This window comes from Asparagus officinalis, chromosome 7 (assembly GCF_001876935.1).
Source record: "Asparagus officinalis chromosome 7, Aspof.V1, whole genome shotgun sequence".
Classification (NCBI taxonomy): domain Eukaryota; kingdom Viridiplantae; phylum Streptophyta; class Magnoliopsida; order Asparagales; family Asparagaceae; genus Asparagus; species Asparagus officinalis.
This window is the reverse complement of record NC_033800.1, coordinates 73,146,642-73,163,143: the sequence shown is the minus strand read 5'-3', so window position 1 is coordinate 73,163,143 and position 16,502 is coordinate 73,146,642. Positions and strand designations below refer to the sequence as shown.

Sequence of the window (16,502 nt, the reverse complement as noted above, 5' to 3'; positions counted from 1 at the left end):
CTATATGGCTTTTTGATAGGGGGAGCAATCCCTATATATTTTTTTATATACTCACCTATGCTTATTGATAGGGGGAGCTTTCGCTCTCTTAATTCTTTTGTCCCCTTTTTGATGTTGTCAAAGGGGGAGAAATATTGTGAGTATACATGTATATGCATGTGTATTATCTTGTATATGTTCATTTCCTTCATGCATATATTCCTTTTTTGTAAATTGTTTGTCATCATCAAAAAGGGGGAGATTGTTGGCCTTCTTGTTTTGATGATGTTTAACAAACAATTTACCACTAATGTTGTTTGTCTAGTATTTGTGTTTTCCTATGTATTGTAGACAAACAACGTAGTTGGAGGATGGATGGAATAGAGCTTCAACGATCATATCCAAAGGAGGTTGGCGGAATGTCGGTGAAGCCTTGCAATTCAAAGTTCAAGATCCATAGAGCTTCGTTGAAGATCAAGATCATTGCTTGGGTAATTTAGTTTAGGAATTTATATTATGTGTGTTAGTACTTTAAGCTCAATCATATACACACATACACGTTTTGGATTTTGTATATATATAGTTATATATACACATATATGTTTTGGTTTGATAGTTTTCAAGTTTTACTATGAAATAAATGAATAGAATTAGAAAATACTATTTTGTTTCATGTTTATATGCCTATATATGATTTCCCCTTTAACAATCTTATATTTAATGAAATCATATTTAGTGTTTTGAATATATTTGCATAGAATATGCAATTTCATGAAAATATTGCATTTCTAGGTTATAGACTTCATAACAACATGTTATATCTTTTATCAAGTCTATACAATCATTTCATAAGGTTTCAAAATGTTGTTTAAGTCAAAATATCAAAATATCAATTTTCAGGTTTTCATGTTTTGGACTATTTTGTAAAATGATGATATTTTTCATTTGGGAAGTCCTTTTTCGAAACCAGTCGTTGTAGCATGTTTATTATCATGTCTACAATCATTCCCCAAAGTTTTACATTTTTTGGAATTTATTTGATATTTTTAAACAGCGTTTTAAAACCAGATATACAGTTTTTTGAGTATCAGTATTCGGTCGACCGCACCGGTCGACCGAACCTGAGGTCAAAAGTTCTCTGGGTTGGGTTTTTGGCTGAGTTGTGAGAGGGTATAAATACCCCATTGCCTTCAACTCTTAAGAAAATCTAAGAAGTTTTTAAAACAAATTTTAAACAAGGGTTTAAAGTGTGTTTAAGGGTTTGTTTTGTTTGTGAAGAAGTTTTCACAAGTGGAGGAGATCATCTTCTTGTTTGGGCTTCAATCTCCATCTCTCCATCTTGTTATTCAGAGAAGAATCTCTAAACTCATTTCTAGCTATTTATTATTTTGTTTATAATTTCTATATGCTAGATTTTAATTGAGTTTAGTTTTGATTTTGATTTCACTCATTGTTTACACACACCCACTTGAGCTTATTGTATTTGCATTCATAATATATTAGGGTTGTGAGAGTTGTAACATTGAGTGTGGGCTTTTATTGTGTTCTCATCCATATTAGAGAACAATTTATATTTGTTACATTGTGAGATTGTTAGGTTTTCGGTGAGCTAGAAACCGAGTGTGTTGTGAAGTTTTCGGTGAACTAGAAAACCGATTGTGAGGAGTGACGTTGATCGGTGAGCGTTGAAAACCGATACTGTGAGGTGTAAACGTTATTCGGGTGAACGTAGAAAACCCGGTTGTGATAGTGGATTTCTCCCCGGGAGTGGGGAGCGGAGACGTAGGACGGAAGGTCCGAACTCCGTGATCATATTGCTTGTTTGAGTTTGTCTTTGGCGTATTTGTTTTTGCATTTATCTTATATCGCCAATTGTGCATTACTCATTTATTTCATCCACTATCTTGTTTAGATTATTTACCCTTGTGTTGTTTATATATCCTTGCATATATCTCTATCATATAGGATATATCTCACTGTGTATATATAGCTTATTCTTGCTTATAACTCTTGTATATCTATCTTGCAAGAATACAACTTGTTAATTAATTTTAATTAGCATTTAATCGGATTAGATTAGCATAAGACCCTAATCACCCCCCCTCTAGGGTCTCACATAATGGACCTAGGAGACAATTTATCCAAACCAGCAGTCAAATCCTGAACAAAACACGTACAACCAAAAAATCGAGGAATCACAGAAAAACGTTTTTTAGCAGGATAAAGAAAGTGGAATGGTATCAAACCATCAAGAACAGAGGAAGGCATGCGATTAATCAAATAACAGGCAGTGAGGACAGCATCCGACCACAAGTACTTTGGAATATTCATATGTATCATCAGTGTTCTAGCAACATCTAGAATATGTCTATGCTTCCTCTCAGCAACTCCATTTTGTTGTGAAGTGTGAGAGCATGAAGTTTGATGAATAATACCATTAAGAGCACAAAATTTAGAAACGTCATTTTTCATATATTCCAAAGCATTATCAGTACGAAGAATATGAACAGAAGTAGAGAACTGGGTTTTTATTTCATTATAAAAGAGTTCAATAACATGCGAGACTTCAGACCTCTCTTTCAACAAATATAGCCAAGTCATGCGAGAGAAATCATCAACAAAAACAATGAAATATCGAAAACCCTTCACAGAGGGAACACGACAAGGACCCCAGACATCAGAATGAACTAACTCAAACGCAAACTACTGCGTTTATCGACACGACTCTGAAAAGAAGCACGACGGTGCTTACCCAGTTCACATGACTCACAACCTAAAGAAGAAAGGGAAGACTGAACAGTAACTACCGATCTAAGTTTCTGTAGTGAAGGATGACCCAGACGCCAGTGCCACAGTAAGGTAGAATCAGGCTGTGCTGCAACAAGACCAGCACCCGGCACACTGTCGTCCAAATAGTACATACCTCCTCTCTCATGCCCCGAACCAATCGTCATTCCAGTTGCTAGGTCCTGAAAAACACAATAAGAAGGAAAGAAGGTGACTTTACAGTTATTGTGCTTTGTAAACTTGCTAATGGATAATAAGCTAACAGGGAATTTAGGAGCATATAACACATCAGTGAGTTTCAAAGAGGAAGTAGCATGAACTACTCCAGCACCAAGAACTGGAGAAAGTGTACCATCAGCGATGCGAATAGAGGGAAGCTTATCAGAAAGATGTAAAGAGACAAAACGATCCTTTATACCTGTCATATGGGATGAGGCTCCAGAATCTAGTACCCATGGTTCATGAGGAGAAGCTATGTAAGCATCCATACCTGAAGAGGATGCATGAGTAGCCGAATGACTGTTCTGAGAGATCTCTAGCTGGCGTAACCTCTCATAATCTGCCTGAGAAATCTGAACAGTAGTAGCTGGATTACTAGAAATAGTAGTAGAAATAGGTGAGCGAGTCGACTCGGCATCGGCTACTTGGGCCCATTAAGGACGACCAAACTTCTCCCAGCATTTCTCAGAAATATGATTGGTCCTCCCACAATGACCACACTGACGTGAACCCCTATCAGAATCACCCTGTCTCCCACTAAAAGAGCCACGTCCTCCCAAAGAATCACGACCACGACCGCGGCCTCTGCCTCTACTAGAGAACATGGCAGACTGATCCACTGAAGGTGGAGACGGTGCAGAAGTATCAGAAGAAACACCAGTAGAGACCTACATGACTCTGGAGAATGTAGCAGTCAGTGAGGGGATGGTATCTCCACCCAATATCTGTCCTCTCACCTGGGACTGCAAGTTAGGGTGCAATCCAGAAAGAAACTTGGACACTGCCAAGTCACGGCGATATCCCAACAGCGTCGCTGCATCAGCTACTGCAGGCTGATGCATCTCCAGTTCGTCTATCAGTCCCTTTAACTCACCAAAAAACTCCGGAACTGACCTATCTTCCTGTTTGAGCGTAAACAGTCAGTCATAAATCTCAAATACACGGGAAGCATTCTTCTCATTTCCGTACATAATCTTCAGGCTGTCCCACATCTCCTTCGCAGTGGTTAAGAACATAACACTGCTACTAATCTGTTTCAGCTCAAAAAAAATTATTCCCTCAAATAACTGAAATTGCTATAATTAGTTCCACCATTTCTCATTAGTAATTGTTCCAGAATAATCCCTCTCGTTACTACATTTATTCTTGATTTCGAGAGGCTAGTTTCAAAATAATCTAAGAATTGATAGATCTAATAGCAAAAGGACTAGCTGCAAACTAACTCAAGAATTGGGGGCCTAAATAACGATTTCAATGATTAAACAGACTAATTTGAAAACAACTTAATAGTTAGGGAATCTAATAGCAATTTTGATGATCCGGGGGACTATTTTGAAAATATGAAATATGTAAGGGACTAAAATGTCGAAAGTACCCAAATATTTATTAGGTGGTTGAGTTAGGGTTTATGTTTCTTAATAATCCATTTGTAGATCTAACAAGATATGGCAAAATGGCCAGATTGGTATAATTTCTTGAGGCTTGGTGACAAGTTGGTATATTTTTTTAAAGTTTTGTCAGATTGGTATAAATTTTCAACTCTGGCGCCATATTGGCATTAAGTTTGTCCGGAGTTACTGTTCCGACCAGTATTGATGGGATTTTTTTGCATAAAACTCCCTTATAAAAAACTTATCCTGCTCCTAACCCCCTCCTCCTCATCCTCTTCCTCCTCCTCATCCTCTTCCTCTCTCCTCTTCCTCGCTCTCTTCTTCATCTCAACCCAATCCCAGCCCCCAGAAACACCCCCGGTCTGCAACGGCATCGAGTTATCCTACTCCATCACCGATCGCAAGCAAATCCATCCTCTTCTCAAGGACCCCAAAGCCCAGCCCAACTCCTTCAAAGCCACGGCCACCGTCCAAAACAACGGCCTCGCCGAGCTCAAAGCTTGGTCCCTCCTTATCCAAGTCCAGCACCAAGAGCTCATCGTCTCCGCCAATGGTGCTGTCCTCAACAACAACTCCCCGTTCCCCTTCAACACCTCGGACTCCGATGGCCTCGCCTCGTTCTCGGGCTTCCCGAGCCCAGATCTCAAAACCCCCATAGAGACCGTTGGAGATTTGACCCAGATTCAGGCACAGATCGACCTCGTCGGGACTTTCTTCGGGTCACCTCTACCCGCTTACCCGTTGCCCAAATCGATATCTCTCGACGACCCTTTATACATCTGCCCATCACCGAAGTTGGGTTTCAATTCGAGCAGTTCGCCAATTGGAGTAGTCGCGAATGTTTGGGAGCAGGATGAGGAGGAGGAAGAGGAGGAGGAGGAGGAGGGAGGGGGGAGGGGGTTAGGAGCAGGATAAGTTTTTTATAATGGACTTTTATGCAAAAAATCTCATCAACACTAGCCGGAACAGTAACTCCGGCCAAACTTAAGGCCAATATGGCGCCGGAGTTAAAAATTTATACCAATCTGACAAAACTTAAAAAAAATATACCAACTTGTCACCAAACCTCAAGAATTTATACCAATCTGGCCATTTTGCCGAGATAAAAGTAAAGGTTGTGTTACAGTTGGAGGATCTTTGGAAGAGAAGGTACGAGGAAGTGAAGGGAGAGAGAAAAGAGAAGCGTAAATATCAGAAAACCCCCTTTAACTTTGGATGATTATAAAAAAACCCTCCTAAACTTTCAAAATAACACAAAAGCTACCCTTTAGTTTTTATATTTTATTACAAAAGCCCTTTAACTTTGAGATATTACCAGAATAACTCCCCATCAAAAAAAGAAAAAAAAAAAGAAAAGAGGATTTTTTTTTTTTTTTTTTTTGGGGGGGGGGGGGGGTTATGATATTTAGCTAGAGTAGAATATAAGTACAAAAGTAACTCCTATTTTAGATTAGAATTAGGATAGTTTGAAAATCTAAAATTAAGAGGTGACATGAGAACTTTTTGTAAAAAGAACTCTTGTTTACATAACTAAGGACGTTTAAATATAAAATTCCAAAACTTTAGGATACGGAACTGCTAAAAAGAAGTGAGGCGAGGGTGTTCCATTTAAAAAACAAACAAACGGGGTTATGTAACCGCAAAGCAGGAGAAACTATAGGGTACTTACGTGCAATTTTTACACCTATGTAATTCTTTTCTTGGGCCTCTCTCTCCGCCGGCGCCGACGCACCCACATCTCTCTCTCTCTCTCTCTCTCTCTCTCATGAAACCATGGAAACAAATCAAAACTCTCACCTCTCTCAATCCCAAACCTCTCTCTACTCTCTCTCCTCCATCAAAAGCACCGAAACCCACCTCAATCCCACCATCAAAATCCCACCTTTACGCTTCCTTCTTCTGCTCTCTCATCTCCTCCTACCTAAACTGCTCCCAATTCAATGAAGCCTCACAAGCATTCACCCAAATGAGATCCCTCGGCCTGAACCCAACTCTTCGCTCATGGAATCTCCTCCTTCACAAGTTCAACTCCTCAGGGCTCGTCTCCCAGGTACCTGTAATCTACTCCCAACTCCTCGGCTGCCATGAACCCAACTTTTTCTCTCACGATGTGATGGTTCACGCTTTGTGCAAAATGGGCATGCTAGAAAAAGCTACGGAATTCGTTAGGACAGTCGAAATCGATATGATTGGTTATAACGTTGTGATTTGGGGGTTCTGTGAGCGTGGGATGGTTGAGACTGCGACTGGGTTTTTGTCTGAAATGGTGAAGAAGGGTGTTGGTGTTGATACAATTAGTTGCAATACTTTGATTAAGGGGTTTGTAAGAAAAGGGCTGCTGGATTATGCTGTGTATTATATGGAGATGTTGGTTCGAGGAGGAGTTGAGAGAGATGTTGTCGGGTTTAATACGTTGATTGATGGGTATTGCAAGCTTGGGACGGTGAATGAGGCTAGCAAAGTGGTCGAAAGTATGAGAGAGGAGGGTGTTTTCCCCGATATCATCAGTTACAATACTTTGATCAACGGGCTTTGTAGGATTGGGGAGTTTGGCTTGGCAAAGAGTCTTATGGATGATATGGGGTCAGAATTGTTGGCTGATGTTGTTACTTATACAACCCTAATCGGCGCATATTGTAAGAAGAAAGGAATGGGGGAGGCTTCCTCGTTGTATGAGGAGATGGTTAGGAGTGGAATTTTGCCAGATGTGGTAACTTACAGTTCCCTTATGAATGGCCTTTTCAAGAGCGGGGAGTTATCGAAGGGTCATGCTCTTCTTAGGGAGATGGAGAAGATGGGTGTTGTTCCTAATTATGTCTCATACTCTACCCTGATGGATGCTTTGTTGAAAGCTGGGAAAGCTAAAGAGTGTTTGGCTATTTTACGGGAAATGATTGTTCGAGGTATCCCTTTGGATTTGGTTTCGTACACTACTTTGATGGACGGACTATTTAAAATGGGAAAATTCAATGAAGCAGAAGATGTGTTTCTTTTGATGTCATCTCTTCGTGTTGTCCCCAATCACATCTTATATACTGCATTGATTGATGGGCGATGCAAAGCAGGAGATATTACGGGTGCGGAATCAGCACTTCGAGAAATGGAGAAGCAGTCTTTGAGGGCAAATGTCGCTACTTATTCCTCAATCATAAATGGTTATATAAAAAAAGGAATGCTTGCTGAGGCTCTTGATGCCATGAAGAAGATGAAGGAAGAAAAAATTACTCCAAATATTGTGACTTATGCTACACTTACTGATGGCTTCTTCAAAATGGGCAACCAAGAGGCAGCTTTTGATCTCTATGAAGAAATGAGGAACGAAGGTCTTGAACTTAATAACGTTGTTGTTGATGTCTTGGTAAATGGTTTAAGGAAGAATGGAAAATTCGAGGAAGCTGAGAGCTTATTCAAGGAAATGAGAGAAAAGGGTATCATGCTCGATCGTGTAAACTATGCCTCTATGATGGATATGCTTTTTAAAAAGGGAAACTTCTCCGCGGCTTTTGAAATAGAGCACGAAATGACAGATAAAAATGTAGGCCATGACATTGTTGTGTATAATATCCTCATTAATTGTCTTTCTGCACTTGGAAAGTTCGAAGAAGCAAAAAGCTTTTACTTCCAAATGGAAAATATGGGCTTAACTCCTGATCATGTTACATACAACACTATGGTTGGTGCTCATTGCAAAGAAGGAAAGCTTGATGAGGCTCTCGAACTCAGTAATGAAATGAAGAGTGTTGGATTGATACCTAATTTGATCACTTATAGCACTTTAATCATGGCTTTAAGTGAAGCTGGGGATGTGGCATCAGCAATGCAGCTGTTAAATGAAATGGCTACTGTTGGGATCTGCCCAAATCCTTCAACTCACAGGAAAGTGTTAAAAGCATTTTCTAAGAATAAACGTGCTGAATTAATACTCGAGATGCATAGGAAAATGACAGAAATGGGGCTATGTCCTGATATCACTGTTTATAATACACTCATTCATGTTTTGTGCAAGCTCGGGATGACAAAAAAAGCTGCCGTTGGTTTAAGGGATATGTTGGAAAAGGAAATATCAGCAGATACCACTACTTATAATATTCTCATTCTTGGACATTGTCGAAGTGGCCATCTAGATAAAGCTATTGATACATATTATGAAATGATTTCTAAAGGAGTATTCCCAAATGTTGCGACATATAATACCCTTTTAGGTGGATTGTCAAATGCTGGAAGAATGATAGAGGTTGATAAACTAATGAATGAGATGCAGGAAAGGGGTTTATATCCTAATAATCTTACTTATGACATTTTAATTTCTGGCTACGGAAAGCAAAGTAACAAGAAGGAATCTGTAATGTTATACCTTGAAATGGTAAGGAGAGGCTTTGTTCCCAAACTTAGCACATACAATGTGCTTATTGCTGACTTTGCCAAGGCAGAAATGATGAAGCAAGCCAGAGAATTATTCAATGAAATGCAAAAGAGGGGTATTACCCCTAATTTTTCAACATATGACATATTAATCTGTGGATGGTCGAGACTATCAAATAGATCTGAAGCTATGAGGCTACTTGATGAGATGAAAAAATTAGGGCACGTGCCTTCTGATACTACTCTTAGCTTTGTTACCCATGCCTTTGCAAGAGCAGGAAGGAGAGAGAGACTAATGAGACAGCTGAAAAAGTTGTACAAACTGAAAACTGTTGAAAGTGAGGCTTCCTCACTAGTAGAAGCTTAGAGATCAAGATTAGATGAAAATATATTTTACTGCAGTTGGAGGCAAATGCCAGACAAAGAGGATTCCAGAAGTTCAGGATAAACTGATATTATTAATCTTTGTGGGATATTAGGGTCGTCACTTTTACTGATGGTGAAAGTTATTGCCTGCTCATTTGTTATGCTAGCGGCTACAGTGGACATTGCTTATTTCACAAATTACTGAAAATACCAAGAAAATGGTGATACCAAACTTTTCACTTGGATTACACTTAAGATTACTGGGAAGCTCACAGTGAAGACGTGGTTGCGTGATTCTCCAAGAACTGGAATTGAAGACTAATTACTCAACGGCTCTCTTGTTCTGCAACTGGTGAGAGTTACCATTTATATTTTGAGTTTTGATTGTTGAGGTCTTAGATTATCACAAATAAGAGTTTTTTTTGTATACATACCCCTTAAATAGGGTATTTGCAAAACTATCCCACTAATCTCGTGCTACCCCCAGATCATCAACTTTAAAAAGAAAACACCCCCCAAAGCAACAAATCATCAACTATGATAGGTTTATTTGTAACTGCAGTGTAAAATATCAACAAAATAGTCAAATTTTCACTCATATCTCCAACAAAGTTGATGATGTATTGATTTGTCTTTTCCCCCTCTCCAGAGTTGATGATTTAGGGGGTAGTTTTGCAAGTACTGATTTGGGGGATATTTTTGCAAATACATGATCTTGTAAAATGTCAACAAAATAGTCAAATAATGATGCCATGTTGCCTAGTTCGAAGATGTATCTCATTCTTAGGTCTCCGCATTTTATATCAGATCCAAGAGTTTTTTTTTCTTTTCTTTGTTGTTTTTAGGCATGAAACTATACCTCTTTCTGAATTAGTCTCTTATGATTCAAAGCATTTGGCATGATTCTAGTATTACTCAGAGCAAAAAATTCATGCTGCCACTTCTTTCTTTGAATGTTCAAAAAACAAGTGGGTTTCCAATTTATAATCTATATGATAAAAGAAACATAAAAGTAATATAAGAATTTAAATACTCATAAAAGAAACATAATGATCTTGTGTGAATTATTAATTTCAATAAACACATACGCATATGTACATACACACAGCTGTGTCCTTGTACCACATCTTTTACAATTTTCCTTATCCCCGTACCTGCACCTGTACACATACCCATTGCCATGCAACATAGTCTCCTGGCTATTTACAAATGTCCTTTTTTGTGTATGAGTTCTTGCTTTATGCTCGAACACTCAGCACAAACTTCTTTTCAGTCACACTATGAGAGATAATTTACATGCCAGAGTCACAAAATCATGATATGATATCATGTACGCAAATATACATGTGTATTCTGGATGACTGAATATATCTGAAATACTTCGTTGGACTTGCAGGATGGTTCAGCTTTGTTATGTGGTGGTGAAACAAAAATTTTGAATTGTTAAGAGAAAAATTGACAACAAACCCTCTTTTCTTCTTGATTTGATTTCTTGGGGACATTTTTATGACAAGTAAAACCATTTATCTTTTTGAAATCTTTCTGAAATCCTTCTGCCCACTCTGTAATATCATAATTATGACAAACACACAGAATCACAGGCACTAATTCTTACAAGATTTTAACAGACACACACCTTCCTTGATTTGAAACTGTTTCCATGAAAACCTTTGGAGCTTTGAATTGTATTCACACTTTAAGTTCTACAGGCTCTAAATTACTATTGAAAGACTATGATTCCCATGCTAAAATCAAGTGCTTTTGCATTCAATTTTTTGCAACACATACTATTATTCGTGACATGCAACATTGAAAAATATGTTGCTAGCTTTCTGCCAGTTTATGTGATTCTTCTGGAAGAATGGGAAAAAATTGTGATCCATGTATTTGCGCTTAACAAACAATATAATTAATTCCTCAACCATATTTCTTGGGCGCACATAATGTTAGAATCAAAAATCTTGTGCATGCCCATTATCTAGTGGACTATGATAATCTGAACTTCGCATTGATACTTTTAACAGATATTATTCATCGCTGACTATTTTGAACTGATGCATTTGAATAACAAAAACTTAGAAGAAACTGATTTAGATGCTGAAAATTTTCCCCTCTCGTAGGCTTTGATGCGGTATGGCATGGGGATTGTAACCTAGTAATGAAGGCTTTTAACCTTTTAAATCCCTGGATTCATGGTTTGAATCTTGTAGAAAACTATAGAGCACAAAGGGGGGATTGATGGAGACTAGCTTCCCAAAAACAGAATGTCACACCATCTGCTGGTATTCATGCAATAGGCTTCTGTAAATTTCCTTCAGAAGGAGTTGAACTTTCTGCAGCAAGCTCAAACTTTGCCTCTTGCGACTACCATACAAGAAAAATTCTTTGAGCCGTTTGCTTTCTGCCAGGATCTTGTATTCCTCCGAAGGAAATCAAATCAATTGTATATGTTCTTTTATATGTTTGTTGTTGGCGATTTTAATGGTTATGTTGTGTATAAACTGTATTATAAGCCTACCCATGTATTCATAGTTGCATTGAAGGATGTTGTTGTGCCAAAGCTTCTGTTAGCAGTAAATTTTTATGCTTCTCTTGTGCGTATTTAGAAGATCATGATTGATGTTGAGTTTAACATCTTAGACGGTCACATATTCTTTTCTGCTGCTCTGCGATCAGACTGAAGGTGTTACGGAAGTGGAACAATGATGAAATTTATATGCCTATTATTTTTCCAGCCGGAAAAAAGTACCGAGGCATACGGACAGACTGAAGGTGTTACGGAAGTGGAACAATGATGAAATTTATATGCCTATTATTTTTCCAGCAGGAAAAAAGTACCGAGGCATACGGAAGCAGTTGGTCCGCAATAAGTTAGTTTGGTCACTCTTGCAATAGCGGTTGCAGTTGCTCCGTTCCATTTCAAGTTTTTTGGCTGTTCGCAACTGAACTTGCACGTGTTTGTCTTGTGATATCAAGGTATTTTAGACTTATGTTGAAGGTTGTTTGTGATTGGAGTTGCAGTCTAAACCCTTTTCACTGCTTTAAAAGTTGCAACTGTGACTTACATTCAAATCTACAAAGTTGTCGGTATTCAAATCTATGCGAATCGCTAGGTGTATCTAAAGGCCTTTCTGTATTTGCATTTATCAGTCACAGCTAAACAAACAATAATCAACCAGATTAATCAGATCAATCTTGATGGATTATATGATTTGCTCATCTTAGCATGTTTCAATTACTTAACTATGTGCCAACTGACCCATATACTGTTGAAGAATTACTCATACAACTCAGCATCAGTGCCCTGTGCTGAAATTTTCGCTTGTGCTTTATATGCTTCAAACACAATATGAGTACTCAAGTTTTTCATCACCCTCAGTAAAATCAAGCGCATTGCTATCAATAATACAAAACACAAGGATCTTTGGTTCCTGAAGCCCTTCAAATAAAGCAACATTCATCAATATACTGGGCACTAGAACTGAAGGACATTCATCAATATACTGGGCACTAGAACTGAAGGTATGCTCCCAGCTATGTAGTCTGTTCTGAGTTTCTGAAAATTTATCAGAGGTAAGCAACTAAAAGTACATGGAAAATATAACCACCGGAAAATTTATACAAGATCAAAGAGAAACGAAGGATGGCTGAATCGAAACAAACAGATCTAAATAAATTCATAGAGGGTGTTCTTCCAATAGATCTTCACTTATCAACTCATTCATATAAGCCCATCTATAAAAATTAATACTCATCAAAGTTAAATTTCTCAATTCCACATCCTATAGCTGAATCTGAGCAATAAATAGATGACAAATACTATTAGGATTAGTACACGGTAGATTTGACTTTAAGAACTTCGTCCCAGTGTAATCTACAAGAGCCATTCAGCAAATCCATGCAGTGAAATCCGCAAACAGTCAAATAGGCGCCATTTATTCCCATTCGACAGTAGCTGGTGGCTTTGATGTAATATCTTGGCAAACTCGGTTTACACCACGAACATTATTGCATATTTTGCCAACCACATCAACGAGAAACTTGTGATCGAAATAATACCTGAAACACAAACAAACAAACAAAAATCAATAATGATTTGGGTAACATATCAAATTACTAGTTTTGGATACAGGACTAGGCAATAACTTTGATGAATGACAAAGGTGTCACTAGGTAAAAGATAAAAATTTTGGATACAGGATGTTATCAAAATTTAGTTTATGGGGATTTATGCTCTGTGTGTATCTTTGCCAGCTCACATGCTTGTAGCCATAGCAATAGTAGCAACCAGAAAAGCTTACAGATAACTTATTTTCTGATAATAATATCTTTTGCAAATTCCTTGTACTCTGGCAGAGGCAGACTAGTTGGCATATCTCCCTGGTAGGTCAAATCAGAAGAACAATAATTGCAATCTTTTCTATTTCACAGTTTCCCTCATGTTAATGGTTGGAACATGAATAGTAAAAGCAACTATTAAGTATAGCTTGTGATCTTAAGTGGTAAACAACAAAAAACTTATGAAGTATTCCTTATTTCCTAACAGACCCTTTCTCCCCACTCTTCCTTTTGCTTCTCAACTCTTTAATTTCTTATTTCTTCTATTTCACTTGTGTCAATCCAAGCCCTAAAAGGAAAGAGTCACACGCGGGGATATTGCTAGTAACGTATAATGTGGGTGGTTCTGGCTGGAAACACTTCAGAGATCCCGCCAAATCATGGTTAATTAAATTAATACCAGGGTTGGAATTACTTAATATCGTCTTCCTTAGCAAAAAACCAAGCATGTTGGAAAAAGGGGAAAAAGATACAACAGAGTAATTCTGTACACATGTCAAGAGTTTAGTACAAAAAATAAAGGCAAAACTCAATAAAGATGTGACTCACCAATCTGCAGTCATTCCATCTTCACTAGTGATTGCTCTAAGAACAACAACGTGAGAATGGGTCCTCCGGTCACCTTGAACCCCAACAGATTGTACTGGCAAGAACACAGCAAAAGCTTGCCAAATTTTATCATAGAGGCCAGCATCCTTGATTGACTGAACAAATATCTCATCCACCTTTTAAGACAATAGAAGTGTCAAATAACCACAATAACTGATGTTTTACTAACAAAACATGTAGTATAGTGCATAAAGAAATATGTAACCTGACGTAAAATATCCAAGGCATTTCCCTCAGTAACATCACCCAGGACTCGAACAGCAAGACCAGGTCCAGGGAAAGGATGCCTTTTCAAAAATGCTTCAGGGACATTCAAAATACTCCCTAATTTTCGTACCTTCCAGAAAAAAAATACCAGATAAGAACAGAATCAGCAACAGCAAGGAAAAAAAACATGCTCAGAAGATAATGGCTATAGCAACTAATTACTAATAATATCATTTCTAAATCCTGTGCTTATGCAGAGGTAAAAGAATAACATGTAGAACTTGGATTATGAAACAGAAATGAGAAATCACACCTCGTCTTTGAAAAGGAGCTTAAGTGGTTCAATGAGTTTCAATTTCATATCCTTAGGAAGCCCTCCAACGTTATGATGGCTCTTGATTGTGTGCGAGTGGGACCTTCCACTTCCAGGGGGTGGACATGACTCGATAACATCTGGATACAGAGTTCCTTGGACCAAGAATGTGGGCCTTTTCCCAATTTTCTTTTCCAACTCCAGAGCAAAGTCGTCAAAAATATAGATGAACTCTTTTCCAATTATTTTTCTTTTAGTCTCTGGGTCTTTGACACCCTTTAGCTTACTAAGAAACCGTTCAGATGCATCTACACAGGTAATTGGCAAATGCAGATCACTTTCAAAGGTTGCCATCACTCGTTCCCTTTCTTTGAACCTACAAATATACAATCACTCTTCAGCACTGAAAAGACAAAGGATTAGGAAATAAGAAAATAATTTTGATTTTTCTTAAGAACAAATAGATAAGTGAACCTTAATAAACCATTGTCAACGAATACGCAGTGGAGCCTGTCACCAATTGCTCTGTGAACAAGTGTAGCCGCTACGGTTGAATCCACTCCACCTGATAGTGCACAAATAACATGTTCATCAGGTCCTACCATGCCTTTGATGACTTTAATCTCTTCTTCGAGCACATCTTGCATCTTCCAATCGGCAGTTACACCACAGACATCAAGTAGAAAATGGCGCAGTGTTTCCATTCCTTGTGTTGAATGTGTGACCTGTAAAAGCATCCCCAAAAAATAGCAAAGATTTAACAATTCATAGCTCGAACTTTCTTTTCCTTTGATACGAAAAAGGAAAATCCAGCTAGATTTATGTAAAACTGCCAAATAATAAAAACTGCCAAATTATTAAACCATAGACAAAATTTCAGAATCCAGTATGTGCAAAATTCAATCTTCTTATGAGCAATTTTCTAAATTCGTTCCAGATTGTTGATTTGGACCCAGACAATTGTCCATGAATCTGACCGAGGTTAGAGCTCAGGACTCTTGGATACTTGGATTAGATTTTGATTTTTGTGAGTAGAATTCTTAAACTTTTGGTTTGGATTCATAGACTTTGCTTTGGATTCATAGACTGATGGTCGGATTCTCGGACTTAATTTTAAAATTGTGGATTATTTGCACTAAGAGTTTCAAATTAAATTATTATGTTGAATAATAATCATTAACAAAAAATATTAATTTGAAAAACCACCTTCATTTCGGTCAACGGATGACAACAACAAAACTAAATACAACTTGTAATTCATTTAAACAGTTCAAATAAAATGTATGTAATATAGTATTAAGTATTTAAAATATTTGTATACTTAAGAAATGTTAAATAATGAACATACCTAAGTTAATATAAAATATATTAAGTGATTAAGTAGTATTAAATATATTTCATTTTAAATGAATTAAATAGATTTATAAAAGTTGATTAAAAATATTTTAAAATTAAATACATTCAATGTTAATATATAATAACTTAGAAATATGGAATATATATATATATATATATATATATATAATTTGAAATATATTAAATATTTAAATAAGTAAAGAGAAGAGGAGAGAGGAAATCCACATAGTGACATCACAATCCATCAATTTTAACTTGGACTTTCTACAAAAAAAATTCATAAAAAACTATAGAGTTGAAATGGTGTGTGGTTTTTGATATCCTAGTCCTAAAAATTAATCCTAGACAACCAAAAACACTTTAAATTCAAATCCTAGTCCTAAACCAATAACACGTTAAATTCAAATTCAAATCCTAGTCCTAAACCAATAACACATTAACTTTAAATCTGAATCCTAGTCCTAAACCAATAACACCTTAAATTTAAATCCAAAATTTAGTCCGAAACGGACAACACCCTAATATGAAATCCAATAAAAAATCTAAGTCCAAATCAACAATCCTCAACCAATAAA

General features: G+C 37.3%; 2 protein-coding genes across 2 annotated transcripts in view; one reads left to right on the top strand and one right to left on the bottom strand.

The window, feature by feature from the left end:
* LOC109848036 (pentatricopeptide repeat-containing protein At5g14770, mitochondrial-like) lies at positions 6,092-11,700 on the top strand. Its single transcript, XM_020417306.1, has 2 exons — positions 6,092-9,456; positions 11,315-11,700. Exon 1 carries the CDS (start codon positions 6,142-6,144, stop codon positions 9,103-9,105), a length of 2,964 nt encoding a protein of 987 aa, XP_020272895.1. The 5' UTR covers positions 6,092-6,141; the 3' UTR covers positions 9,106-9,456; positions 11,315-11,700.
* The window catches only part of LOC109847347 (GMP synthase [glutamine-hydrolyzing]-like), a gene marked incomplete at its 5' end in the record, with an annotated part of 8,164 nt that continues 4,414 nt past the window's right edge, over positions 12,753-16,502 (bottom strand). Inside the window, 5 exon segments of the mRNA XM_020416579.1 lie at positions 12,753-13,163; positions 13,992-14,167; positions 14,257-14,388; positions 14,572-14,947; positions 15,046-15,296. Coding sequence (XP_020272168.1) covers positions 13,040-13,163; positions 13,992-14,167; positions 14,257-14,388; positions 14,572-14,947; positions 15,046-15,296 — 1,059 coding nt within the window.